At 27.0% G+C, this 22,920-nt stretch overlaps 6 protein-coding genes across 6 annotated transcripts; 2 read left to right on the top strand and 4 right to left on the bottom strand.

The window, feature by feature from the left end:
* Window positions 1–767: 767 nt before the first annotated feature.
* On the bottom strand, window positions 768–3,063 carry LOC128963880 (beta-galactosidase-1-like protein 2). The gene is made up of 5 exons (XM_054310415.1): window positions 2,711–3,063; window positions 2,175–2,646; window positions 1,807–2,115; window positions 1,414–1,716; window positions 768–1,357 (listed from the first exon to the last, which is right to left on the bottom strand). The coding sequence occupies exons 1-5, from the start codon at window positions 2,954–2,956 to the stop codon at window positions 783–785; spliced, it is 1,905 nt and encodes a 634-aa protein (XP_054166390.1). The 5' UTR covers window positions 2,957–3,063; the 3' UTR covers window positions 768–782.
* A 1,666-nt stretch (window positions 3,064–4,729) lies between these two features.
* LOC128963877 (beta-galactosidase-1-like protein 2) lies at window positions 4,730–7,068 on the bottom strand. The gene is made up of 5 exons (XM_054310409.1): window positions 6,661–7,068; window positions 6,124–6,595; window positions 5,761–6,063; window positions 5,403–5,705; window positions 4,730–5,337 (listed from the first exon to the last, which is right to left on the bottom strand). Exons 1-5 carry the CDS (start codon window positions 6,904–6,906, stop codon window positions 4,763–4,765), a joined length of 1,899 nt encoding a protein of 632 aa, XP_054166384.1. The 5' UTR covers window positions 6,907–7,068; the 3' UTR covers window positions 4,730–4,762.
* A 660-nt stretch (window positions 7,069–7,728) lies between these two features.
* Window positions 7,729–9,132, bottom strand: LOC128963939 (adipocyte plasma membrane-associated protein-like). Its single transcript, XM_054310486.1, has one exon. The coding sequence runs from the start codon at window positions 9,103–9,105 to the stop codon at window positions 7,819–7,821; it is 1,287 nt and encodes a 428-aa protein (XP_054166461.1). The 5' UTR covers window positions 9,106–9,132; the 3' UTR covers window positions 7,729–7,818.
* Window positions 9,133–10,547: 1,415 nt separating this feature from the next.
* LOC128963856 (cytochrome c1, heme protein, mitochondrial-like) lies at window positions 10,548–11,878 on the bottom strand. Its single transcript, XM_054310379.1, has 3 exons — window positions 11,690–11,878; window positions 10,848–11,549; window positions 10,548–10,742 (listed from the first exon to the last, which is right to left on the bottom strand). The coding sequence occupies exons 1-3, from the start codon at window positions 11,738–11,740 to the stop codon at window positions 10,623–10,625; spliced, it is 873 nt and encodes a 290-aa protein (XP_054166354.1). The 5' UTR covers window positions 11,741–11,878; the 3' UTR covers window positions 10,548–10,622.
* A 1,084-nt stretch (window positions 11,879–12,962) lies between these two features.
* LOC128963832 (MICAL-like protein 1) lies at window positions 12,963–20,350 on the top strand. Its single transcript, XM_054310354.1, has 9 exons — window positions 12,963–13,026; window positions 14,450–14,622; window positions 14,772–14,820; window positions 14,928–15,078; window positions 16,087–16,316; window positions 17,719–19,370; window positions 19,455–19,528; window positions 19,598–19,712; window positions 19,792–20,350. The coding sequence occupies exons 2-9, from the start codon at window positions 14,465–14,467 to the stop codon at window positions 20,225–20,227; spliced, it is 2,865 nt and encodes a 954-aa protein (XP_054166329.1). The 5' UTR covers window positions 12,963–13,026; window positions 14,450–14,464; the 3' UTR covers window positions 20,228–20,350.
* Window positions 20,351–20,549: 199 nt separating this feature from the next.
* On the top strand, window positions 20,550–22,880 carry LOC128964010 (cytochrome P450 3A8-like). Its single transcript, XM_054310568.1, has 6 exons — window positions 20,550–20,566; window positions 21,008–21,429; window positions 21,555–21,848; window positions 21,907–22,344; window positions 22,448–22,701; window positions 22,754–22,880. The coding sequence occupies exons 1-6, from the start codon at window positions 20,550–20,552 to the stop codon at window positions 22,823–22,825; spliced, it is 1,497 nt and encodes a 498-aa protein (XP_054166543.1). The 3' UTR covers window positions 22,826–22,880.
* The last annotated feature ends 40 nt before the right edge of the window (window positions 22,881–22,920 follow it).

Here is a 22,920-nt window from a genome sequence, read left to right as displayed (position 1 = left end):
CCGTACGCTTAACAACACATTTGGCCAAATGTGTCGCCAAGTGTTTGATTTTGAACAACAATTGATAGCAAATTAAATCTCATTAAATCATTTGCGTCATCATTATAACTATAAACTATTTATGATATTATTTATAACATATGACATAAATACATATATAAATAAAATCAAGTATTTTAATAAATAGGATAAGTCTATTATTTTTTTAACCTAAAACAATAGTATCTAATTTAAAATTAATTTTTAAAAAATTATAATAAAGATCAAACAATAAAAATATCAAATTTATTAAAAACATTATCTATTGCAACAAAAATTATAAACAACATAATTTTTAGCACTTCAGATATACACTGTATATTATACAGTATTATAAATAGCTATAATTATTGTTAATAGTTAAAAAGTGTAATATTGATAATTTACTTAAAATTTACAAAAGTTAATAAATGAAATTAAAATTTAATTATTAATGTTAATTTATATTACGATTTAATGTTATTATTATTTTTAGTTTATAATATCAAATATTTATCAGTCATTTAACATAAATTAAAAATTTCTACAAATTGTTAATAATATAATACTTTACAAAACTTCATATAATATAAAAAGTTTAAATGGATTAACTTATAAAGTTTTATAGAATGTGTTGTAATTAAATGTTTAATATTTTTTTGTATTATTTAAAATTTTAATAATTAAAAAAGAAATTGGATTTATATAATAAAAATTTAGTTTAAGGTATTCAATATCAAAAAATCCTATTATGTTTTAATATATTACTTCCATTCATGTTTATCAATAAACTCAATACTATTAGTAGCAGAATGTAATTCAAACATTGAAATTGTGTTTTTACCCGATTTTAATAACGGCGACGGTATGTATAGTGTTTTTTGTGGACCAATTTCATAATAACGACCCAAATTGAAACCATTTATAAATACATTTCCTTTAACCCAATGATCCAAACGTATGAATGTATCCTTTGGACTGCCATTTATAATAAGTTCTGATCTATAAAATGCTGGACTCTTAAGATTGTCGACAAATGGATTGCCTCTTAAATCATTAATTTGATTAACAAACTGTTCTTTAAACTCAAGAGGATATGTCTGTATATCAGAAATAACTTTTCCGTCAATATTAATGTCGCCATTGAGTCCCTTTCGGGCCCAATTCATCTCTTGTCCGCCATCAGTCCGTCCCGTGTTTTCTACAATTATATCCAAAGTATGTGTCGTTGTATTTGCAAAATCACTGTCTTTTAAGTCCTGATCGTAATCTTTATTACTCACTACAAGACCCACTTGTTTGTGATCAATGAGTATAATTCCTCTATCGGAAACACCTCCTGTGATATAAAAAAACATTATTAATAATAAAATCTTACAAAATTAACTAAAATACCATTTAGTTTTAAATGTTTAAATTTTTGAAGTCCCGTAAGTCTATAATTAATAAATCCATAACTTTGCCCATAATTCTCTCCCAAATTTAATAACTCCATGTGTTGTGGCTTTGATGTTGTGATTGACTTGACTTTACTCAACAAATTGTCTAAACTTAGATAATCTTTGATAATAACTTTGCCGTAACTGGTAGTCAGTTGTGGTTTTGGCGGATCTGGTATCGTGAGCTGTGGATAACCCCTCTCTTTAGTAAATTTTGTGATTAACTCTTTGGTTTTCCAATACATTTCAGTATAATTGCCTAAAATTGATTTGAAAATATTAATTGATTATATAATTTTGATTATTACTTTCAATTTATAAATATAGTAATTAAGTCCATTTTGAATACCTGACTCAGAAAGTGGTCCATTATAGTCATAACTGGTTGTAACACTCGCACCATTAGCACCATTCATAAACCCGAAATTAGTGCCACCAAAAAACATATAGAAATTAAGTGATGAATTGGCGACAAACATAATATCAGTAATTTCTTTTTCAAAATGTTTGATAGGCATCGGTGCCCGGGGAACACCCCATCTATCAAACATTCCCGACCAAAATTCAGTTACAAATAATGGTTTATTTGGTTGCGCTTCACGTAATAGATTCAAAAACTTAAGTGAATCTGAATTAAAATTAACGGTTTCGAGTATTCCTATAAAAACAAATTTCTATATTTATTAATTATAATATAATAGGTATAATAGCAAATACCGGGTAACGCCGTTTTCATAGCCCTGGCCGCACTATCAGCCGGATCACAGTTAAACAACAGTTCCTTAAAACCGGACGATTCAATGGTTGTTCTCAAAAACTGAAAATATTGCCTATCGTTATCATTATGAATGCCATGAAATTCATTCTCAAACTGTAAGGCTATTATAGGACCGCCTTTTGTGAATTGAAAGTCATTAATAATCGACAACACCTTTGTGTACAATCGACCGACTGCTTCAAGATATGGTTTGTAATTTGATCTCAATTTAATGTTGGGATCCCTGATCATCCAGGCGGGAAAGCCACCCATTTCCCATTCGGCACATATATATGGACCGATACGGAACACTACAAACAAGTCATTTTGTTTTGCAGTTTCGAGAAACTCTTTGAGATTTAGAAAACCGGTTTCAAAATCAAACTGTCCGGGTATTTGCTCATGTAGATTCCATGGAACATACGTTTCCACCTAAATTTATGTAAATTTTTTTTATAATTTCAATAATTAATTAATATATATATATAATTAGTACCGCATTAAGACCGGCGGCTCTGAACTTCAATAGCCTATCCTTCCAATAYTGTTGTGGTAACCGAAAGTAATGCAATGAACCGCTAAATAATGTAATTTTCTTGTCATTTAATGTAAAGTCCACTGAATCGGCTCTTAAACCCGATTTGATGCCTCCGCTCGTATAGTACTCGTAATTGGTTTGCAGACCATTGCTGGTCACAACAAAAACAATTACAATTAATGTGATTACGTTATATAAATTCATTAAAGATTTGCTACTTTAAAAAAATTATTATAAAAATAAAATAGTAAAGAGAAAAATAAAATWGTTAATCTAATACTCCTAGCTTTTTATATAAAAATATTTATATTTAATAATACAGGTAATTAATATTAGATCAGTAAAACACTTAATCATRTAAACTTATGTTATGATTCCAACATTCAATTTGTGATTATATTATTTCCACTTATTTATGATTTATAAAATATTTATCTCAAATTTTTTTTGTTAAATATTTTCTCAATAAGTTGTGTTTTATCACAAAATTATTAAATTAATTATTATATTATATATACATAAAATTATTTGTGACTGTATAATGATTTTTAAATTAATATTTATTATCGACTATTTTATTATACATTAGACATTTTTAAATAAAATTCTTAAGATACTAATATAATGGTTAATTTATTGTTATAAATGCTTAATTACATTACTATTATTTAATTTATTAATTATTAAAAATACATAATTATTTAATCACACAAAGTACTAGTACTTTATATCTAATTACTAATATTACTGTATGTATAAACTTACATTTTTTTATTATACGAATACATATAAATAAATTATTGATAAATGGGGTTAAATACTGTGACACCACTTATTAGATATTGTATAATACAATGTATATATTGTGAGATCAAAGTTTATTTTGTTGTTTTACTATTGTTATACTATTTAGTGTAGTATAGTCTTACAAATACTGGAAATTCAATCCAATTGTACTATACATTGAAATTGACAGGTGTTGTGAAAATGCTTGTTTAGTCAAAGATTATTAAATTAATTTCGACTTTGATTTAGTTTAATCTCAGCTTTAAATAACAAATAACACTCAGAAATTTTTAAGATTTTTTATTGATAAATAAATTATCATTTTTGAAAAATAAAATATTTTTCACAGTATTGTGTATATTTTTAGCTATATATTGTTTGGTAATGTAAGATAAACCTTATTATAGGGTACAGTACAGTACATATTATAAATTGATATAAATTATATTAATTAATTTTATTATTATGATATGAACTATTAATGTWTTATAGCATTATAAAATAGTTACTTAAAGTAATTTTGAGATAAAAGTTTAATGGGTTTGTTATTACATTACATTAAATTTAGTTATTTCATTTAAATTTATCGGTATTAAGGTTTTATTTAAAATTAATTATTCCCTTAATTTATAATTTATAATTTAATCATACAAATTACTAAATAAATAAAGTTTATTTTGTTGTTATTAATATTTATTAATTAATACATAGTTAAATAATACTTTAGCTAAATGACAAAAACTAAAAAATTAATAAAATGTAAATTGAATTTGACAGATAGTGGTAAAAATGTTTATTAAAATAATATCAAATCGATTTCAACTTTATTTTATTTTCAATTTTATTTTTTTAAATAATAGTCTGAGATATTTATTTTTAAAGTATAATTGTTATTAAAGTTTATATTCTTAGGTAAAAAATACTTTCTCTAAATATCAGATATTTTAATATTAATATTAATAAAACATATATTTTAATAGTTGTTTAACATATGACTATTTTATACATTAAAACATTTCAATACAGAATTTGTAAAAAAAAATATTATTTATAATTATATATTAGTATCAATATAATGACTATAAATAGTATAGTAATCGTTATAAATTTTATTTTAAGAAATTATGAATTTGAAAATAACATACTGTATAAAGTTTGATATAAAGTGTTTTAAAATTATTTTATGTTCAAAATGTTTTTTAATTAAAATATTTTTTCATTGATTTATCCCAAGTCAGGTGTATCCACAAACTCAATACTATTAGTAGCAGAATGTAATTCAAACATTGAAATTGTGTTTTTACCCGATTTTAATAACGGTGACGGTATGTATAGTGTTTTTTGTGGACCAATTTCATAATAACGACCCAAATTGAAACCATTTATAAATACATTTCCTTTAACCCAATGATCCAAACGTATGAATGTATCCTTTGGACTGCCATTTATAATAAGTTCTGTTCTATAAAATGCTGGACTCTTAAGATTATCGACAAATGGATTGCCTTTTAAATCATTAATTTGATTAACAAACTGTTCTTTAAACTCAAGAGGATATGTCTGTATATCAGAAATAACTTTTCCGTCAATATTAATGTCGCCATTGAGTCCCTTTCGGGCCCAATTCATCTCTTGTCCACCATTTACTCGACCCATGTTTTCAACAATTATGTCTAAAACATGAGTCGTTGTATTTGCAAAATCACTGTCTTTTAAGTCCTGATCATAATCTTTATTACTCTCTACGAGACCCACTTGTTTGTGATCAATGAGTATAACTCCTCTATCGGAAACACCTCCTGTGATATTTTTAAAAAATATTAATACTAAAATTTTTACCAAATATCAAAATTAACTAAAATACCATTTAGTTTTAAATGTTTAAATTTTTGAAGTCCCGTAAGTCTATAATTAATAAATCCATAACTTTGTCCATAATTTGCTCCCAAATTTAATAACTCCATGTATTGTGGCTTTGATGTTGTAATTGACTTGACTTTACTCAACAAATTGTCTAAACTTAGATAATCTTTGATAATAACTTTGCCGTAACTGGTAGTCAATTCTGGTTTTGGTGGCTCTGGTATCCTGAGCTGTGGATAACCTCTTTCTTTAGTAAATTTTGTGGTTAACTCTTTAGTTTTCCAATATTTGTCCGTATAATTGCCTAAAATTAATTAAAATGTTAATAAATGATATATTAATTTATTAACATTGTATACCTGTCTCTGAAAGTGGAGCGTTATAGTCATAACTGGTAACAACTCGGCCCCCATTCATAAACCCGAAGTTAGTGCCACCAAAAAACATATAGAAATTAATTGAAGAGTTGGCCACAAACATAACATCAGTGACTTCTTTGGTAAAGTGTTCAATAGACATCAAATGGTGAGACTTATCGCCCCAATTATCAAACCACCCTGGCCAAAATTCAGATACATACAGGGGCTTATTAGGCTGAGCTTGACGTAATGCAGTTAAATATTTAAGAGAATCCGAGTTAAAGTTATCGGTCTCTAATATTCCTATATTATAACAACAAATTATATTAATTGTAATAAACATTATTAATTGTTATCACTAACCTGGCAAAGCAGTCTTTATAGCACTGGCCGCATTATATCCCGGATCACAATTAAATAATAGTTCCTTAAAGCCATGACTTTCAATGGTTGTCCTCATAAACTGAAAGTATTGTTTATCATTATCGTTATGAATGCCTCCAAATTCATTCTCAAATTGAAGAGATATTATAGGACCGCCTTTTGTGAACTGAAATTCATCGATAATTGACAGGACTTTTATGTAGAATTTGCCGACAGCGTCGAGATATGGCTTATAGTTTGACCGAAACTTTATGTTGGGGTCTCTGAGCATCCACGGCGGGTAACCACCCATTTCCCATTCGGCACATATATATGGACCGATACGAAACACTACAAACAAGTCGGTATCTTTCGCTGCTTTTAAAAACTCTTTTAGATTTAGAAAACCAGTTTCAAAATCAAACTGTCCGGGTGTCTGCTCGTGTAGATTCCATGGAACGTATGTTTGTACCTAAAGTTTAAAAAAATACATGAATTAAACATATATTATACTATTATCAAGTATAAAGTCATTACCGCATTAAGACCGGCGGCTCTGAACTTCAATAGCCTGTCCTTCCAGTATTGTTGTGGTAACCGAAAGTAATGCAATGAACCGCTAAATAATGCAATTTTTTTGCCATTTAATGTAAAGTCCACTGAATCGGCTCTTAAACCCGATTTAATGCCTCCACTCGTATAGTACTCGTAATTGGTTTGCAGACCACTACCGGTCACCACAAACACAATTAGCACTAAAACTATTATATTATAAAATCCCATAATTTTTATTAATTTTAATAAATGTCACTATAAGTAACATTAATAAAAATAAAAATTTTCTATTTAGCACTTTATATAACACTTAAAGTTTATATATTATTTAAATAATACACTATTGATATGTCATTAAAGAAAGATAACAATTAATTTAATATATAACTCATTAACTTATTTAGTAAAATATAAATATATGTACTTTAAAAGCATATATTTTAAACCAAAACACTTCTAAACTTTTGTGATTAAAAGATTTCCATTTATTTTTGCTATTATATTCACACACTTATCAAAAGATAAATATTTGATGTTTAATTTTGCTGATAAAACAACTAATTTTTAACACAAACAAAACAATTAAATAATTGTTATATACTCTTATTTTTATAATTATTTTAGAAGTATTTCAAATGAATTATAATTTTATAATTTAGAATTGAATTTTATTATTAATTTAAACTATAATAATGGATACTAACAAATATTTTGTAAATTAATAAATAACTTGTACTATATTAGTCACTATATCAAATAGTATGATTAGCAAGGTCATTAATAATATCTAAAGAATATTTTAATATTTTTTATTTAAGATAAATTTTAACTGTTTATATAATTTATAACATTTATAAGTAAACTAATTATTATAATATAACTTTTTATTATTTATTCTACAGTTTAGATAATTTTATTATCAATAACATTTAATATCATTGTTAAAAGTTATCTCAAATATTTTTATATAATAAATATATATATGTAAATTTAATTATTCAATTTTATGCAGTTATATTCAATTATAATTAATTATACAGTACTTATAAGTYTACTTATACATGCAAAACAGTAATATTATACAGTATTTAATAAAATATTCATATTTTTAAAACTAATCTTTAACTAATGTACAGTAATTTAGTTTTCAATAACTAATTTTCCCAAATAGTCGTTAATAAAAGATCCGATATAAAGTATACTTTGTTTGCCACTGTTTATCCGTATTTCTCTGACTTCTGTCAATTTAGTTAACGACGAATCCGGTGCTTGAAGTGTACGAATGATATCTCCGTTGCCATCAATCTCGACAATCATACCGTAGTTTAGCGTCTCATCAAACCAAATGTGATGAATGGGAATATCATTGTTTATATAAGCGGCTAAATCGTGAAACCATTTGTTGTCAAAAAAATCACCAAAAAAATTAAAGATTCTGTTGGCAATTGTCAACAATTGAGTCAATTGGCGCCTAAAGTCACGATCTCGAAGAAAAAGATCTAAAGTACTTGGATTCTCCTCAGTTCTCGCCGATAACAGTGCCAACCAATAGGTTTCTTTGTCTTTGTTATCGCTTCGTCTGATATTATCGGGTTCTCCCGGTAGTCCACTCAATAATATTTTTGACTCTCCTTTTTTTGGACCTTTAATATAATGTTTGATGACTTGTCGGGCGCCAAACTCATTGATCAAAATGGCTGTCCTGTCGTCAGTGATTTCCATACCGTTAGGAAAGAATAGATTTTGGACCACAGATTCAACTTTCTTTGCATTTACATCATAGCTGACCACTCGTCCCAAATCGGAAGTCATGATAGTCCAGACAAAATTATGTAAATAAAATTTTTGACTCACATCTGACACATACAGCACATGTCCACCACTAGCACCCGCCCCCTCATCTATGGTCAAGTCATCCAAAAAAGTTGATACTTTACCTAAAGAGCGAGTTTCTTCAATGTCAAACACGAGTGTCACTTTAGGATTGTCTTTAAATATATTTTCAATTGCAAAGACTCCCAAATAGGGTTCAACTACATAGAGAACGCCTTTTGAATCAAATTTCATACCCAGTGGTCGACTACACCGTATGTTCTCTTTGGGTTGAATTTCATGACAACTTTGTTCTGCAATTTTCAAGATAGGTTTGAGTAGATCATCATTGATCTCATAGATATACCCATCCATAGCACTGGCAACTATACGACCGTTAAAAATTGCCAATGACTCGGGTCCAGTAATATTGTGATTATGTAACTTAAGAGTTTGCGACAACTTTTTGTTGGCCTCATAGACACCGCTAAAAGATTTGGGCAAAGGATAGACATTATCTTTGATTTGTATATCTAATAATCCTTTCTTATTGATTGGCAAACTATGAACAATAATAACAGATAAACATAAAACTATAATTAATTTCATTAACATTTTGTTAAAATTATTTTCTACTAGAAATTCATTTAAAACTTACAAAAMTATCTAATACAGTACTTATTACTTAACAGTATCTAATAATTCAACAAAATATAGTATAAAATACATAATTTTATAATAATTTTATATTTTCTAAATATTGATATGAATATTGATATTAATATTTAAACTCAGATTAAATTAAAGTAAACAAAATACTGTATATTAAATATATAAACGATTATAAAATTATAAATTAGATAAACTTATTTCATATAATTATTTAAAGCATAAATGATCTTTATTGAGAAAATACTAATATTAATATAAATAATGTACTGTATATACTGTAGTATTGTATAAGACAATAAATATTTGAAACATTATGTTAAATCATAAATAACTTATTGAACCAAATTTTAGCGTAAAAATAGACACCAATTTTGATCTCTTTTATCAAATTACCGGTAAATGTTTTTATCATTAATTTTCATAATTCTTGAAACATAAAAGATACATAAATTTATTAATACTACTAATTATTTTAAACATTTGAGATAAATCTATGATAAAACAGTAAACATTAAAATAGTATTATATATAATAATATAAATTAACTGAAATAGTTACCTGAATATGTTAAATTTAATAAAAATTCAGGAAAATTTTTGTTTTTATTAATTACTATAATGTTTATGATATATTGTATATTATTTTATAGAAATTACAACTATTATACAAGTATTTAGGTAAAAGCAATTATATAATGAATACAGTATTAATTCAAATTAATTGTAACAAATGCTTACTTTAAATTACTCTATTAATACAATATAGAAAATATTTTATATGACACCCACACAAACTAAAGACAGCAAACAAATTATTCAACGTTTTGAACTAAAATTAAAAATAAAACATTATTATAATTTAAATTRTTTTTCAGATAATAATAATTACGATAAAATAAAAAAAAGTAAATGATATTTTTGTTGAATTGTTCATCAAAAAAATTTACAATTTTAATGCTAAGATTATACAATTACAGTATTTATTTAATTTCTTTTATTTTAAACAATGAAAAGCCTAAGTTTTAATTACATAATTTTCAATTTAAAATACACAATTATTTTTGAATTTTTTAAAAGTTGATTGATTATTTCAAATTAGAGATAATTATATGAAAATAAGTTAGCAGCAGTTAATTATTATTTAATCAAATAAAATGATTAAATAATAACAGTTGATAATTTTAATAATTACTATATAAATATATATATATATTTTCTATATATATAAATAATTTCAAATGTTTTATAAACTAAAAATAAAATATTAAACAAAATTTTAAAAATGTTGATCAAAAGTAATAAATATTGTAACATATATATAGGTACTATTAAATTATCTCTTAATTTGTATAATGCAATTAAAAATCAATTTTTCAAATGTGTCGCCAAATTTAAATATAATAACTACTCTTACAATTTATTTAATAATAACATAATATATAGTTATGAATCGTTTGGTGGTTAAGATTTTTTCTGTGGTTTCTCCTGACGGAACAGTATTTTTCTGGTTTTCACTTGTGACCACATGTGTCGCTTCCAATACCAGACCATCAAAGTCAATGGTAATAATATGAGAAGCGCCTAAAGATATATCAAATTAATACATAACTAATTAGTGATTCTGTTTTAAAATGTTGTCTATCTATCAGTTAAATTGATTGTATGAATGTGTAAATCAATACTTACATCGATTGACATTTTCTTTCTCTGGTCGTGTTCCGGCTGTGCGGCCCAACTCAAGAAAGTCACCACATCTTTGGCCATTTGTGATTGTGTGGCCGGAGTGCCGTCTGAGTACTCAATGGCTTCGTTATAAAGTGCCTGAGCCATAGCCGTCTGTCCACCACCGCTGGCAAAGTATGGATTAAAATGCATGCCATCAGACATCTGTACGCCGGCCGGTGCATCACAATAGCCGGTCAAAAGTGAAAATATGTAATCCTCGTTGCCGTGTCGGGCCAGTACAATGAGACTAAGGTCGGGTGGCAGTGCTCCGTTATTGGCCAATCGGGCCGTCTCCTCGTTCGCGTATGGGTTCGGGAAGTGATCAAACAGTTTGCCTTCTCGTAAAAACATCTTGCCGTCATCTCCGGGTCCGTCCAATACTTGAATTTCTGCGGCTTCAGCTTTGGCTTCGGCTTCCGTGTGCGAGACACCGACCAGCTCTCTATAGGCCACAAACTTCATGCCGTGACACGCGGCACACACTTGTTTGTAAACCTCATAACCGCGACGAATGGCCGAGTGATCCAAGCTCTTGATAAAGCCATTGTGTGGCCACGGATATGATGGCGGGTGTAACTCGAGGTCAGACGCCTTTACCGACTCGTTTAGCACATAATACAGACCAATGGATGCGCCGCCCAATACACCACTGGTTGCTACTAACTGTTTAAACATGCGATTCAATAAATGGTCATTAATTTACCGATCGGTAGATTAGATATAATAAATGAAAATGTAACCAAAACAATCAAATCAAGTAAAACTAACCAAGCTAACCTAACAAACAAACAAACATAACTAACCTTGCTCAATATTCCACTATAACGTGACGTATGTTTAATAAATCGGTTCATTATATAAACGCAAATATATTTATATATAATAACAATCAATGACTCAATTGTTTTACATATAATTAATGTCAATAAAAGTCATCAATTGTTTTGCTGACCAAAACAACAGTCAATTTCAATGAATATATTTTATACCAAAATATCACACTTTCTATGTGTAAACCAATCTTATTGATCATAAATTACGTCTACTATATTGTAGTCCCCGTTATAATTAATAATAACAGTTTACAGTAATATAATTATTTGCATTTTAATGTTATATAATTATATTTCTGACATATTTTATGTATTCAATGTATATTTTTATAATGTGTATAATTAACATGTATTTATATTACAAATTTAAAATCTATTGTATATATTATAAACAATTATTAATATACTATTATATACCAAACAATTGATAAATTATTTAAAATTAGATTTTATAAAACAATTGTTTTTAGTTTTATGCTATTAATTGAAACTAATTGATGAAAATTAATGTAAACCGGCTAAGAATTGTTGTCCATATAAGTAGTATAACCTGTATATAACACCTATAGTGCCCTCTATTAGTGCTATTGTTTTATTGTCCTTCGAGTCCTTCAATAATACACTACAAGTTAGTTATAGAAACTGTTTAAATTTAATTTTATAATTATATACAATTTAAAAGCAATTAATATAAGTTAGGATTTATATATAATGCAGTATTTGTTACATTAATATTATATATTAAAATTATTTAAAAGTTTAATTATTTAAAACAATGATTTGAAAACAATTAATATTATTGAGTTTTGATTGTATTTCTACAATGTGTTGTWTACACTGTATAGTATAGTCAGTTGTGTACTGTAGTACTAAACGCCATATTATGGCACACATTATACTACAGTGTTATTGACTGACTGTATGTGTTGTGTATGAGAGAGATATCCGTGTATTTCAGTGACTGTATTGTCAGTCAAACACATAAAACATCAACACTTAAGACAAATAATTGTCAAAACTTTTTGTGTTTCGTAAACGTTGTGTTACTTTGAAATTAATTGTTATTTTGTTTTAAATTTAATAGTATTTTATTTAAATGACTTAAATTAATATTATTATTGTCAAAATATTGTGTGTATTTTAAGCTATATGTTATATATTTGTGTTTTATTTAATTATTATTAATAATAAAATAATATAAAGTTGTTTTGTTTTTTTTGTTAATATCATTAATAATAAAAAGTTTATATCAACGAAATATTGAACTGAAATTAATAAATTGTTAACAATTAAACATTTTTGTTAAGGTATATATCATATCATATATATTTAATTGAATTTTGAATTTATAATTATCAGTCATTAATAGTATTATTGTATTCAAATATGTGTACATATATAGTAAATACTGTATACATATATAGAAATAATTTAGGTTAATATTAATAGTAAAAAATGATAGCAAAAAAGTAAACCGACGATTAAATATATATTTTTTTAAACTTCAAAATCAATCATTTATTTATGACATTTCATTTGATCGCTTAATACTATTGTATTATTATTATTATTATATGAAATATGAGTGTCTAAAGTAAACATCAGACATTGATTTTGTTTATTATTTTTGTTGTATTTAATATTTATTTTATTTTGTGTGAGAAAAATGATTTCCATATTATATCAGTGAGAATACATGTCATGCTATGGCCTCCCTATCCCTCTCTATAATATCTTATACTTTATTATTAGTACATTGAGTATCGTATATACTGTATATAAACTGTATTAATAGGTTATACACTTTTTAAACACTTGTTTTATGTCTGGTGACCAATATATTAGAGATAAGTATACTTAAAGATAGTTTGATAGTTATAATGGTTTAAATCGGTCGGCAATCGGGTGTAAAAATTGGATACTTATAGTAGTGATTACACATATTTTTATTATTATAGTTATATATATTGTATATCTTATGAGTCATTTAAATAACCATAAAAAGTATCATTTTTTTGTAAAATTATTTTTACCTAATCATATACATTGTATGTTAATTTATAAATACAGTACATATTTTATAATATATAAACAAATATTGTGCAATAATAGCGATTATCTCAATCATTATTGTCAAACAAAAAAAAAGTTTATTACTGTTTGCGATATGACTATCAATTTATTGGACACCTGATTAAAAACCAAACAAATTCATTGAATGTATTGAAACTACAATTGCTTAGTAATCAATAAAATATCTGATATAACATTGTAAGGCCTATCAAACAATAATAACTGTCAAACATGTCATAAACATTTTAATATATTATTTTTTGTTGAAAATATATATATATATATATATATGATATAAAATAAATAAATAATAGATTAACCAAACTATCCGAAGTGGTGACTGACCTGTAATGCAGTCATTAATGCTCGGATGTACACCAAAAGCTAGCTCTGACTCTACCAATGAGTTAGTATTGTGTTATACAATAGATATTAAGTTTTTGGTACAAATTATTTAATTTTAATATATCCTATAAAATACAGTTCATTACTTTTATTAAATGATATTTACATATAGTTTACTCAAATTAGTGCAAAACAATTGTGTTTATTGTTTTTGTATTACAATTTTTATCACATTTCGACAAAAGTTTGGAGTATTTGCTATTTTTCGACAAAACAATTAATATTTATAATTATATTATACGATAAAATTAGATAACTTTATAAGCGATGCCATTGGTTGAGCTGCGAGGCCTGTCGGCACTCGAGGCCTGGACCAGGAAAGCCACCAACGGCTACAAAGATGTCAAAGTGCACGACCTGAGCACCTCCTGGCGCGATGGTCTGGCCTTCTGTGCACTCATTCATCACTTCAGACCTGATCTCATGTAAGCCTTGCGGAAGAGTTTTTAGAAAATTATTATTTTTGTTTATTTGATTCAAAATAGTTGTTATAATAATTTATTTATTAAACATTTTCTATTTTATTATTTATTATTATAAAATTGCAATAAATTAATCCATAAATATTTTACAGTGATTTTGATAGTCTATCGAAAGAAAACATCTTATATAACAATCGTTTAGTAAGTATTAATAGAAAATATTATTATTAATATTATCATCAATTTTGATTATTTTTTGATGATATTAAATGTTTATTTAAATATATATATACTATGATATCAAATAGGCTTTTCAAATTGCGGAGAAGCATTTGGGTGTACCGGCGCTTCTGGACGCCGAAGACATGTTCAAACACGAGGAACCGGACCGGCTATCAGTGGCCACATATTTGTCCCAATTCTACGAGTGCTTCGAGGGCTCGAAGAGTGGCCGAAAACGTTAGTTTGTATTTACTCTTCAATAGCTACTACTACTACCACTACTACTGCTGCTACTACTGCCTACTCTATCAATGATTAATAAATAATTAATAATAATCAACAAATTTTTAACAACTTGTTATAGTAATAATAATTATTATTACAGTATTATAAGCATCATTAACGCATCTAATGTCAATATTATTGATATTTTGTATATTATATTAAAGTTATATATAATTTACTATCAATTAATAGTAAATACTATAACATTTGATGAATTTAAGTTTTGAAATGAAATGTTTCAATATTACTTTATTTAAATATTGATTATCCATTAAAAATTGAGGTTTTATTTTGTGTCTTAAAGTACACACTAATACTAAAATCTAATTGATATTTAAGTAATGATTATTATTATTAATTTGAAATATTTTTAATGAAAGTTTATTTATATTATGTTATTATTATTATTTTAATTATTACGACAAATATTATTTTTAATAATATTATATATTTTAGTCTACAATTTTTGAATTATTTTGAAATACTTTGAGTCACATATTATTATTATATTTTAAATCTTAAGTCATTTGAAATTTTGAGCAAAATATTTGTCAACAATTTTTTATTTTATTTTTGCTCAATATTTACATTTTGATTTTAAAATCATAAATATTATTTTTATCATAAAAATTAAATGAATTATGGATTTAATCTCATTTTAAAATACAACATATGCAATTTATTGATGTATTATAATTTTTACTTATTTTTAAAATTATACCAAATATTTTATAATAATTTTTTAAAAATCTAATTATATTATGCATTTATTTTTGATAATTTAAATTTTTGTATTTAATATTAAAAATTGAAATAGCTTTATATAATTATAAATTTATATACATATATATACTTAAGCCTTTAATAAAATTAAATATGTTTTATAAAACTTTAAAAATTTGTGTCAAAAAATTTATTTTATAAACATTTTTATAAATTTTAATTTTATTTTCTCTATAGACTCGATAACTACTAACTCTTCGAGTGCTTTGGTCTCAAAAAAGGATAACTCTTTCTTGACTAACATTAACTGTAAAACTACTGCTATTACTACAGCAAATACTACCACTATTACTGGTCCTACCGGTGCCCAAACCGATAATAATAGTATTAATAGTAATGATGGAGGAGTCGATTCATGTAATATTAGCGCCACAATTACACCAATAGCTAATCGTCCCGTACCACCAGTAAGTATTGTATGACATTATAATATATACTTAAATATTAAAACTACAATTTAATTGTTTAATGATTATATGTTTAGAGTATTATTTAATTTGTTAATAACAATAATTATAAATACAGTGTATATAAATAAATATAAGATACTGTATATAGTATATGCCTTCAATATATACAGTAGTATATCCACTAAATTATTTCAAATGACTGAACACAACTATTGAATTGTAATTTAGTTTTAGTTTAAACTTTTTTAGTTATATTTTCAAGTAATAAGTCATTATTCTGATCACTGATAAGCACGACATTCACATCTAAACCCATTTGACAGAAACATTATTATTATTTAAGATAATAACTACTATACTATTGTACCAAACATTTAGTAAATCTATATCTTTTTATCTTCTCATAAAACTATTATTTTTATTAAACTATTTAAATACATGTATAGATTCATCTAACTATCTATAAATATAAATTAGTTTTTAAAAAATGTTTTATACATGAAAAAATAGTATTGAATTTAGCAATTGATTAAATATGGGAAACTCAAAATTAAAAAACAAATAAACGCTTTTAGAAAGATGTCATAAAAATTGTTTTAAACTTTTTCAAAGTCAAGTGATGGATAACTGAGTAAAAAACAGGTTAATAGTCATTGCAGTCTCATTACAGTCATTCAAATTCATTGACTATTAAGTCCTTCTCCTAATGGGAACTGACGACCCACTGCTGTGGCCATTGAGAGAGAGAGAGAGAGAGAGAGAGAGAGAGACCAAAAGCATCGGTATATTTATAATAAAGGGAAACAGGATTTTAATATAAATACTTATTTTATATTTCTATTAGTTATAAAATACTACTTCTATTTTGATGTTTTTATTTTGATTTTTATTACATTTAATAAAATCTCCATTTGTTAATAAATAAATTTTTTAGCGAAACGTTAGGTTTGCGCTGACATTTAATTCAAAATTAATTAATTAAATTTTCTCTCAAATGGGATTTGAACTTTCCAATGATGCCCTTAAACTTAAAATTATTATTAGATTTATAAGATAATATATATAGTCCAACGGATAATAATTTAATAAATAATTAAATGATAATATTATTATTACTTATTATCTGTTTAATGTACTATTTTCTCTTAATATATTGTATATAAAAGTGTTACCTTAATATGACAGTTAATATTAATAAATATATTTTTAAAAATAATATAATAAATATCTAAGTAAATTTGCATATATATAGTAAGCATTAAATTGTAGTAGAAAATAGACACAAATTTTAGTAAATGATATAAAATTGTCAGTTTTGATAATTTTGTATAAATGTAAAAAAATATATGTCATGTACTAATTATTTTTATTTTACGTTATCGTATCACTGCATACATAGAAACGTGATATAAAATGTCACAAATGTCGTACTCGTGTATCAGTATTGGATCGACTGATAGTCGATGATAATTGTTATCACAAGTCATGTTATGAGGACAATACCATCGAAGGTAACGCCGCCGGCAATGAAAAAAATTTGGATGACACAGACAGTAACGACTCCCACACAAAATCTATAGCACCAACACATAAAACTAACGACGCTTTAAATACATTGTTAACAGATAAGACTGATAACGATAATAATAATGAGATTATATATGTAAATGATATTAATTTAGATGTAAATACTGTTAGACGAGATGAAAATGAATCGCCAGTTACTCTTAGAAATACTGGCCGTATATCTGAGGTATCGGTGGATAGTATAAGTAGTTTTATGAAAACTAGTGATTGTCATAACAGTGATAATAACAAAAGTGATGAAAAAGATAGACCAATAAGTGCTAATTCCGGTGATATTTTAATTAAAAGTTTAAAAGAAACGATTATGGATTTAGATAACGATGTCATTGATAGCGCTAAGATTGACGCCGTATTTGATGAAGTGTTTGGTGAAGATATTAAATCTAAAGAAGACATTGAAAAGAGTCGATTAGTTGAACCAAAGAATAGATCTTTTGTAGACTATAAAGATATAGATAAAGTGACCACTGATGAGGACATATATCCCGACGATAAGAATCCTTTTGATGATGAAGAATGTAATGACATCGAGGATGTGATAGTTGATAAAAGTGGTATTAAAGGCTCGCAAAATAATAACAAAGAGAATGAATATCCTGACGACAAGAACCCGTTTGGTGATGACGACGATGAAGACAATGATAAAGTGACCATCTCTAAAGGCAACGGCAATAAAGTCGCTATTAAACTAAGAAGTTCTTCGGATGCATTAAATCCTTTTGCTGAAGACGAAGACAATGAAGATCTGGAAGATGCCTCTAATGTGACGCCGAAACCAAGACCTAGAAAATCTCTATTTATTTCATCTCCGACTAATACGGCTACTTCATCGCCTACTTCTAGCCTTAAGTCACGTAAAAAACGACCGGCGCCTACACCACCAGTGACTGCTTCCAATCAAACTACCGATACTATACCCCAAGTTAGCAGTACATGTAGTCTTAGTACATACGGTGACGACAGTTTCAGTAGTCGTAGAGATAGTCTCGCATCCATTATTTCATCGGAGTTGACTACAGCTTCCATAACATCTTCAGTACCAAACTCGCGTACACCGACACCACTTCCGAGAAAAAACGTACAGAGATCTGGTGATGAACTCTCTGATGGTGATAACCAATCTGATAAAAACAAAACTACTTCACCATTAAAAAATAATGAAAGTACTGGTAGTTTGAGAGGTTTAAAGAAACGACCGGCGCCTCCAATTCCTGCCATTAAGCGTATGATTAAAGGATCACTGACTGAGATTGAAGACGAACTTAATAGCATTGGCGACAAACTACCAGTGATTGAGAAGAAGACTCAAGAGTTGGAACAAATATTAATCTCACGTATGGGGACAACAGTGGGCGGTGAGACGCCTCCTATCGCACCCAAAGACGATCCTGTATTAAATGAGTTCTTAGCGACGGCTCGAGAGCGATGTCGGTTAGCCAGACGTCAGAAAGAATTGATGTATATGTAAGTCATTGTTATTGGATATAGTCTTCAGTACTTGTCTTAAATAATGATAATAATTGACAATTTTATTATTATTTTCTTTAGGAAAAGGGAACATAAATTAGAGGAAATACAGGCAGACATTGAATATCAAATGCGTTGTGTTATATCAAAACAATGTATATTATTATTATACGCTAATTATTATTAAAATCAATTTGAATTAATATTATTTGTTTGGTTAACAGCCGCTCAAAAAACAGACGAAGATCTTAAACGCGAAGAAGAGTTGCTTCAGAGGTTAATGGAAATCATTGAAGAGCGCAATGATATCGTCGAGAATATGATTAAAGATGAGAATAAGTAAGATTTGTGTTTAGTTGTGATAATAAAATAAAATATTAAAAGATAATTATGACCATTATTTTTATAATATTAACAGAGAGGTCGAAGAATATCAAAAACTGGTCTCAAAAGTGTTGCCATCAAAACCAGATTTAATGCCAAAGCCTAAGCCATCAGCTTATGGTTCGCATTCAACTACAGATCAGTCGTTTTCGGGAAAACTGTCAAAAGAAGAACATTACGTCAAATTGAAGAATAAACTAAAGCTTAAAGATATTAAAGAGAAGAAACGCCAGAAGAAGTTGGAAAAATTGGAAAAAAGTGCACAAAAATCAGATAAAAGTGACGACAAAGTGGAAGATATGAATAAAACTACCGATAAATCATCGACAAAACATATGACACTTAAGTCAACACTTAAACCACTTAAAAAGTTTAGTTTGAARTCATTGACCGGCGATAAAGTGGACAAAAAGACAGACAAACAAACCAATGGCCAGAAATCCGATAATATAACAGTTGAGACTCAATAAAATAAAAACTAAAGGTTCTGATAATTGCAACGAAAAACTTTTAAAAAAAGTGCCTAAAAAAGTATTGAAATTTTGTATTTTTGAGTATTGTTTGTATAGTAAATAATTTATGTCACGTTTTTGAAACCCTTTATTTTCCTATTAAATTCATTTGAAATGAATCTAATGTTTTAAATAAACTTTAAAATAAATTATTGATATTTTAATATAATTACAGCACATTTTTAATTCATATTAACGTTTATAAATAATTACCACAATTATTGTCATCAAAACATTAGTGACAATTACAATGTTCTATTTTACTATACATTAGTTAGAAATGATTAGAGATTATAAGTAAAATAATTATTTATAATTCAAAAATTAATATAATATAGTCTTTTATAAAAGATATTTGTTAACTATATAGTAAAGTATTATTTATATTATATTTTTTATCACTAATTAGATAATTAGGACTTTTGGTACGTTTTTTAATGTAATTTATAAACAGATCTTTAAAAAAAACTATTTAAACATAAGTTTTTCTACATTTTATCAAAATTTAATTTATTTTTAAGTTTTCACGTATTTTTATTGTAATTAAAGTTTAAATTTATTTTTATACTTATAATATTTGTAAACATCAATCTTTAAAATTGTAAAAAYTTTCAAATATGTATTTAATAATATTTCTAATAATAATAACATTATTTTTGTTGTAAGTTATTATAAATTTATTACAAATATGATTCAATTAATTTAGATATAACTTAATGTAATAAATTTTGTTATTAGATATACCAGATATTGGTTCACTTACTGGATCAGACATGGTGTGCCCGGTGCCAGTCGGGTAATTAGGATTGAGGCATATTTTGAGTCAATTCTAGATTTTTTCCAACGGTATCACCGACGATATGGCCGCATATATGGCGGCTATTTTTTTCTTCAGAAATATTTGGTGGTCAACGAACCGGAATTGGTTCGCGATATTATGGCCAAAGATTTTCACATATTTCCCGATCACTATCACATGGCTTTAGGAAACACCAGATTAAATATGACACTGTTCTTCATGCACGGCGGCGATGACTGGAAACGGGTGCGCTCTGTCATCACTCCCGCATTCACGTCGGGAAAGTTGAAGACAATGATGGGAAACATATCGGATATTTGCGACACATTTGTGACAACTATATCCAAATATTCAAACACCGGTATGTCTTTACACTATTAACTAATCATTAAATTTATTGTTTAATAAATAATCAKTTTATGTAAGAAAAGTCGTTTGTATCTGAAAAAACATATGGATTTATACTGTATTTCTMAAAAATTTTAGGTCAAACTGTAGATATGCGTAAATATTTCGGCGGTTTTGCAATGGATGTAATCGGTGCGTGTGCTTATGGTGTTACAGTGGACGCCATCAACAATCCGGATCATCCGATTGTAGTGAACGCCAAAAAGATATTCTCGGAGAACTCCAGTTGGAGTAACGCTGTGTCCGTATTATGTCCACCATTGGCCCGATTTCTTAATCTGGAACCCTTCCAACCGGAAGGCATACTATATTTTGAAAGGTTGGCTGAAAAAATTATTGCCGAAAGAAAAGCGGAAAATAAAAATGGGAAATGTATGTAAAGTTTTATAAGTTATTTATTGATAAGAAAATATTTTTCTCTCTAAATYAGCGATTAAACGAATGGATTTCATACAACTAATGATCGACAGCGAGACCACTGATAATCCAAACTCTGATTATAGTTATAATAAAAATGATAACAACATTAACTCAATTCATACAACTAATGACAATACAACTAAACTAACGACGAGTTGGTGGTTAACAAAGGATGAAATGATAGCACAGGGCATCACCTTTTTTATTGCCGCTTACGATACTACCAGTGCCTCATTGACACATTGTATATACTATTTAGCAAAATATAACGATTGTCAGGAAAAACTATATGAAGAACTTAGAGGTCTTAAATCGGATGAATACACGTTTGAACGGCTCAGTGAACTCCGGTATTTGAACGCCTGTATCGATGAGACACTTAGAATAGCACCTCCTTTGGCTAACTTTCAACGAGAATGTAATCAAGACTACAAACTGGGAAATACAGGTCAGAGACTGAAAGATTGGGAAAAACATATTCAGTATTAAGTTTTAATTTAAATTTAAAATATACCGTAAATTATTTTATTAATATTTACATTATTGCATAGGAATTACAATACCTGCGGGAACTACAGTTGAAATACAACCGCTTACTATTCATAGAGATCCGGATTTTTTCTACGATCCAGATGAGTACATACCGGAGCGATTTCTGAACCCAACCCATCCTAGTAATGCTTATATGCCATTTGGTGGCGGACCCCGAGCTTGTCTGGGAAATAGGTTTGCCTTAAACGAGATGCGGATGTGTATCGCAAAGTTGATCAGCAAATATGAATTCACACTCACACCAGAATTTAAGGTATGACTGACAATGAATATATTGAAAAATTATTTTTTAAATTTTAAAACAGATTGACTACTATTTGGGAAACATATTGTTTACACCTAAAGAAGTTTTAGTGAAAATCAATAGTCGTATATAAAATTAATGTTTTTTAAATTAAAATGCTATTAAATATAGACTGAAATAAAATATAAAAGTACAGTATTTACAGATAATTTGACTTTTGTATAAAAA

The sequence above is a fragment of the Oppia nitens genome, unplaced genomic scaffold (genome assembly GCF_028296485.1).
Source record: "Oppia nitens isolate AA-2021 unplaced genomic scaffold, nextdenovo-longstitch-racon4-pilon3 scaffold8_pilon_pilon_pilon, whole genome shotgun sequence".
Classification (NCBI taxonomy): domain Eukaryota; kingdom Metazoa; phylum Arthropoda; class Arachnida; order Sarcoptiformes; family Oppiidae; genus Oppia; species Oppia nitens.
The sequence above is the reverse complement of the archived record's forward strand: the minus strand, read 5'-3'. Positions and strand labels throughout refer to the sequence as shown.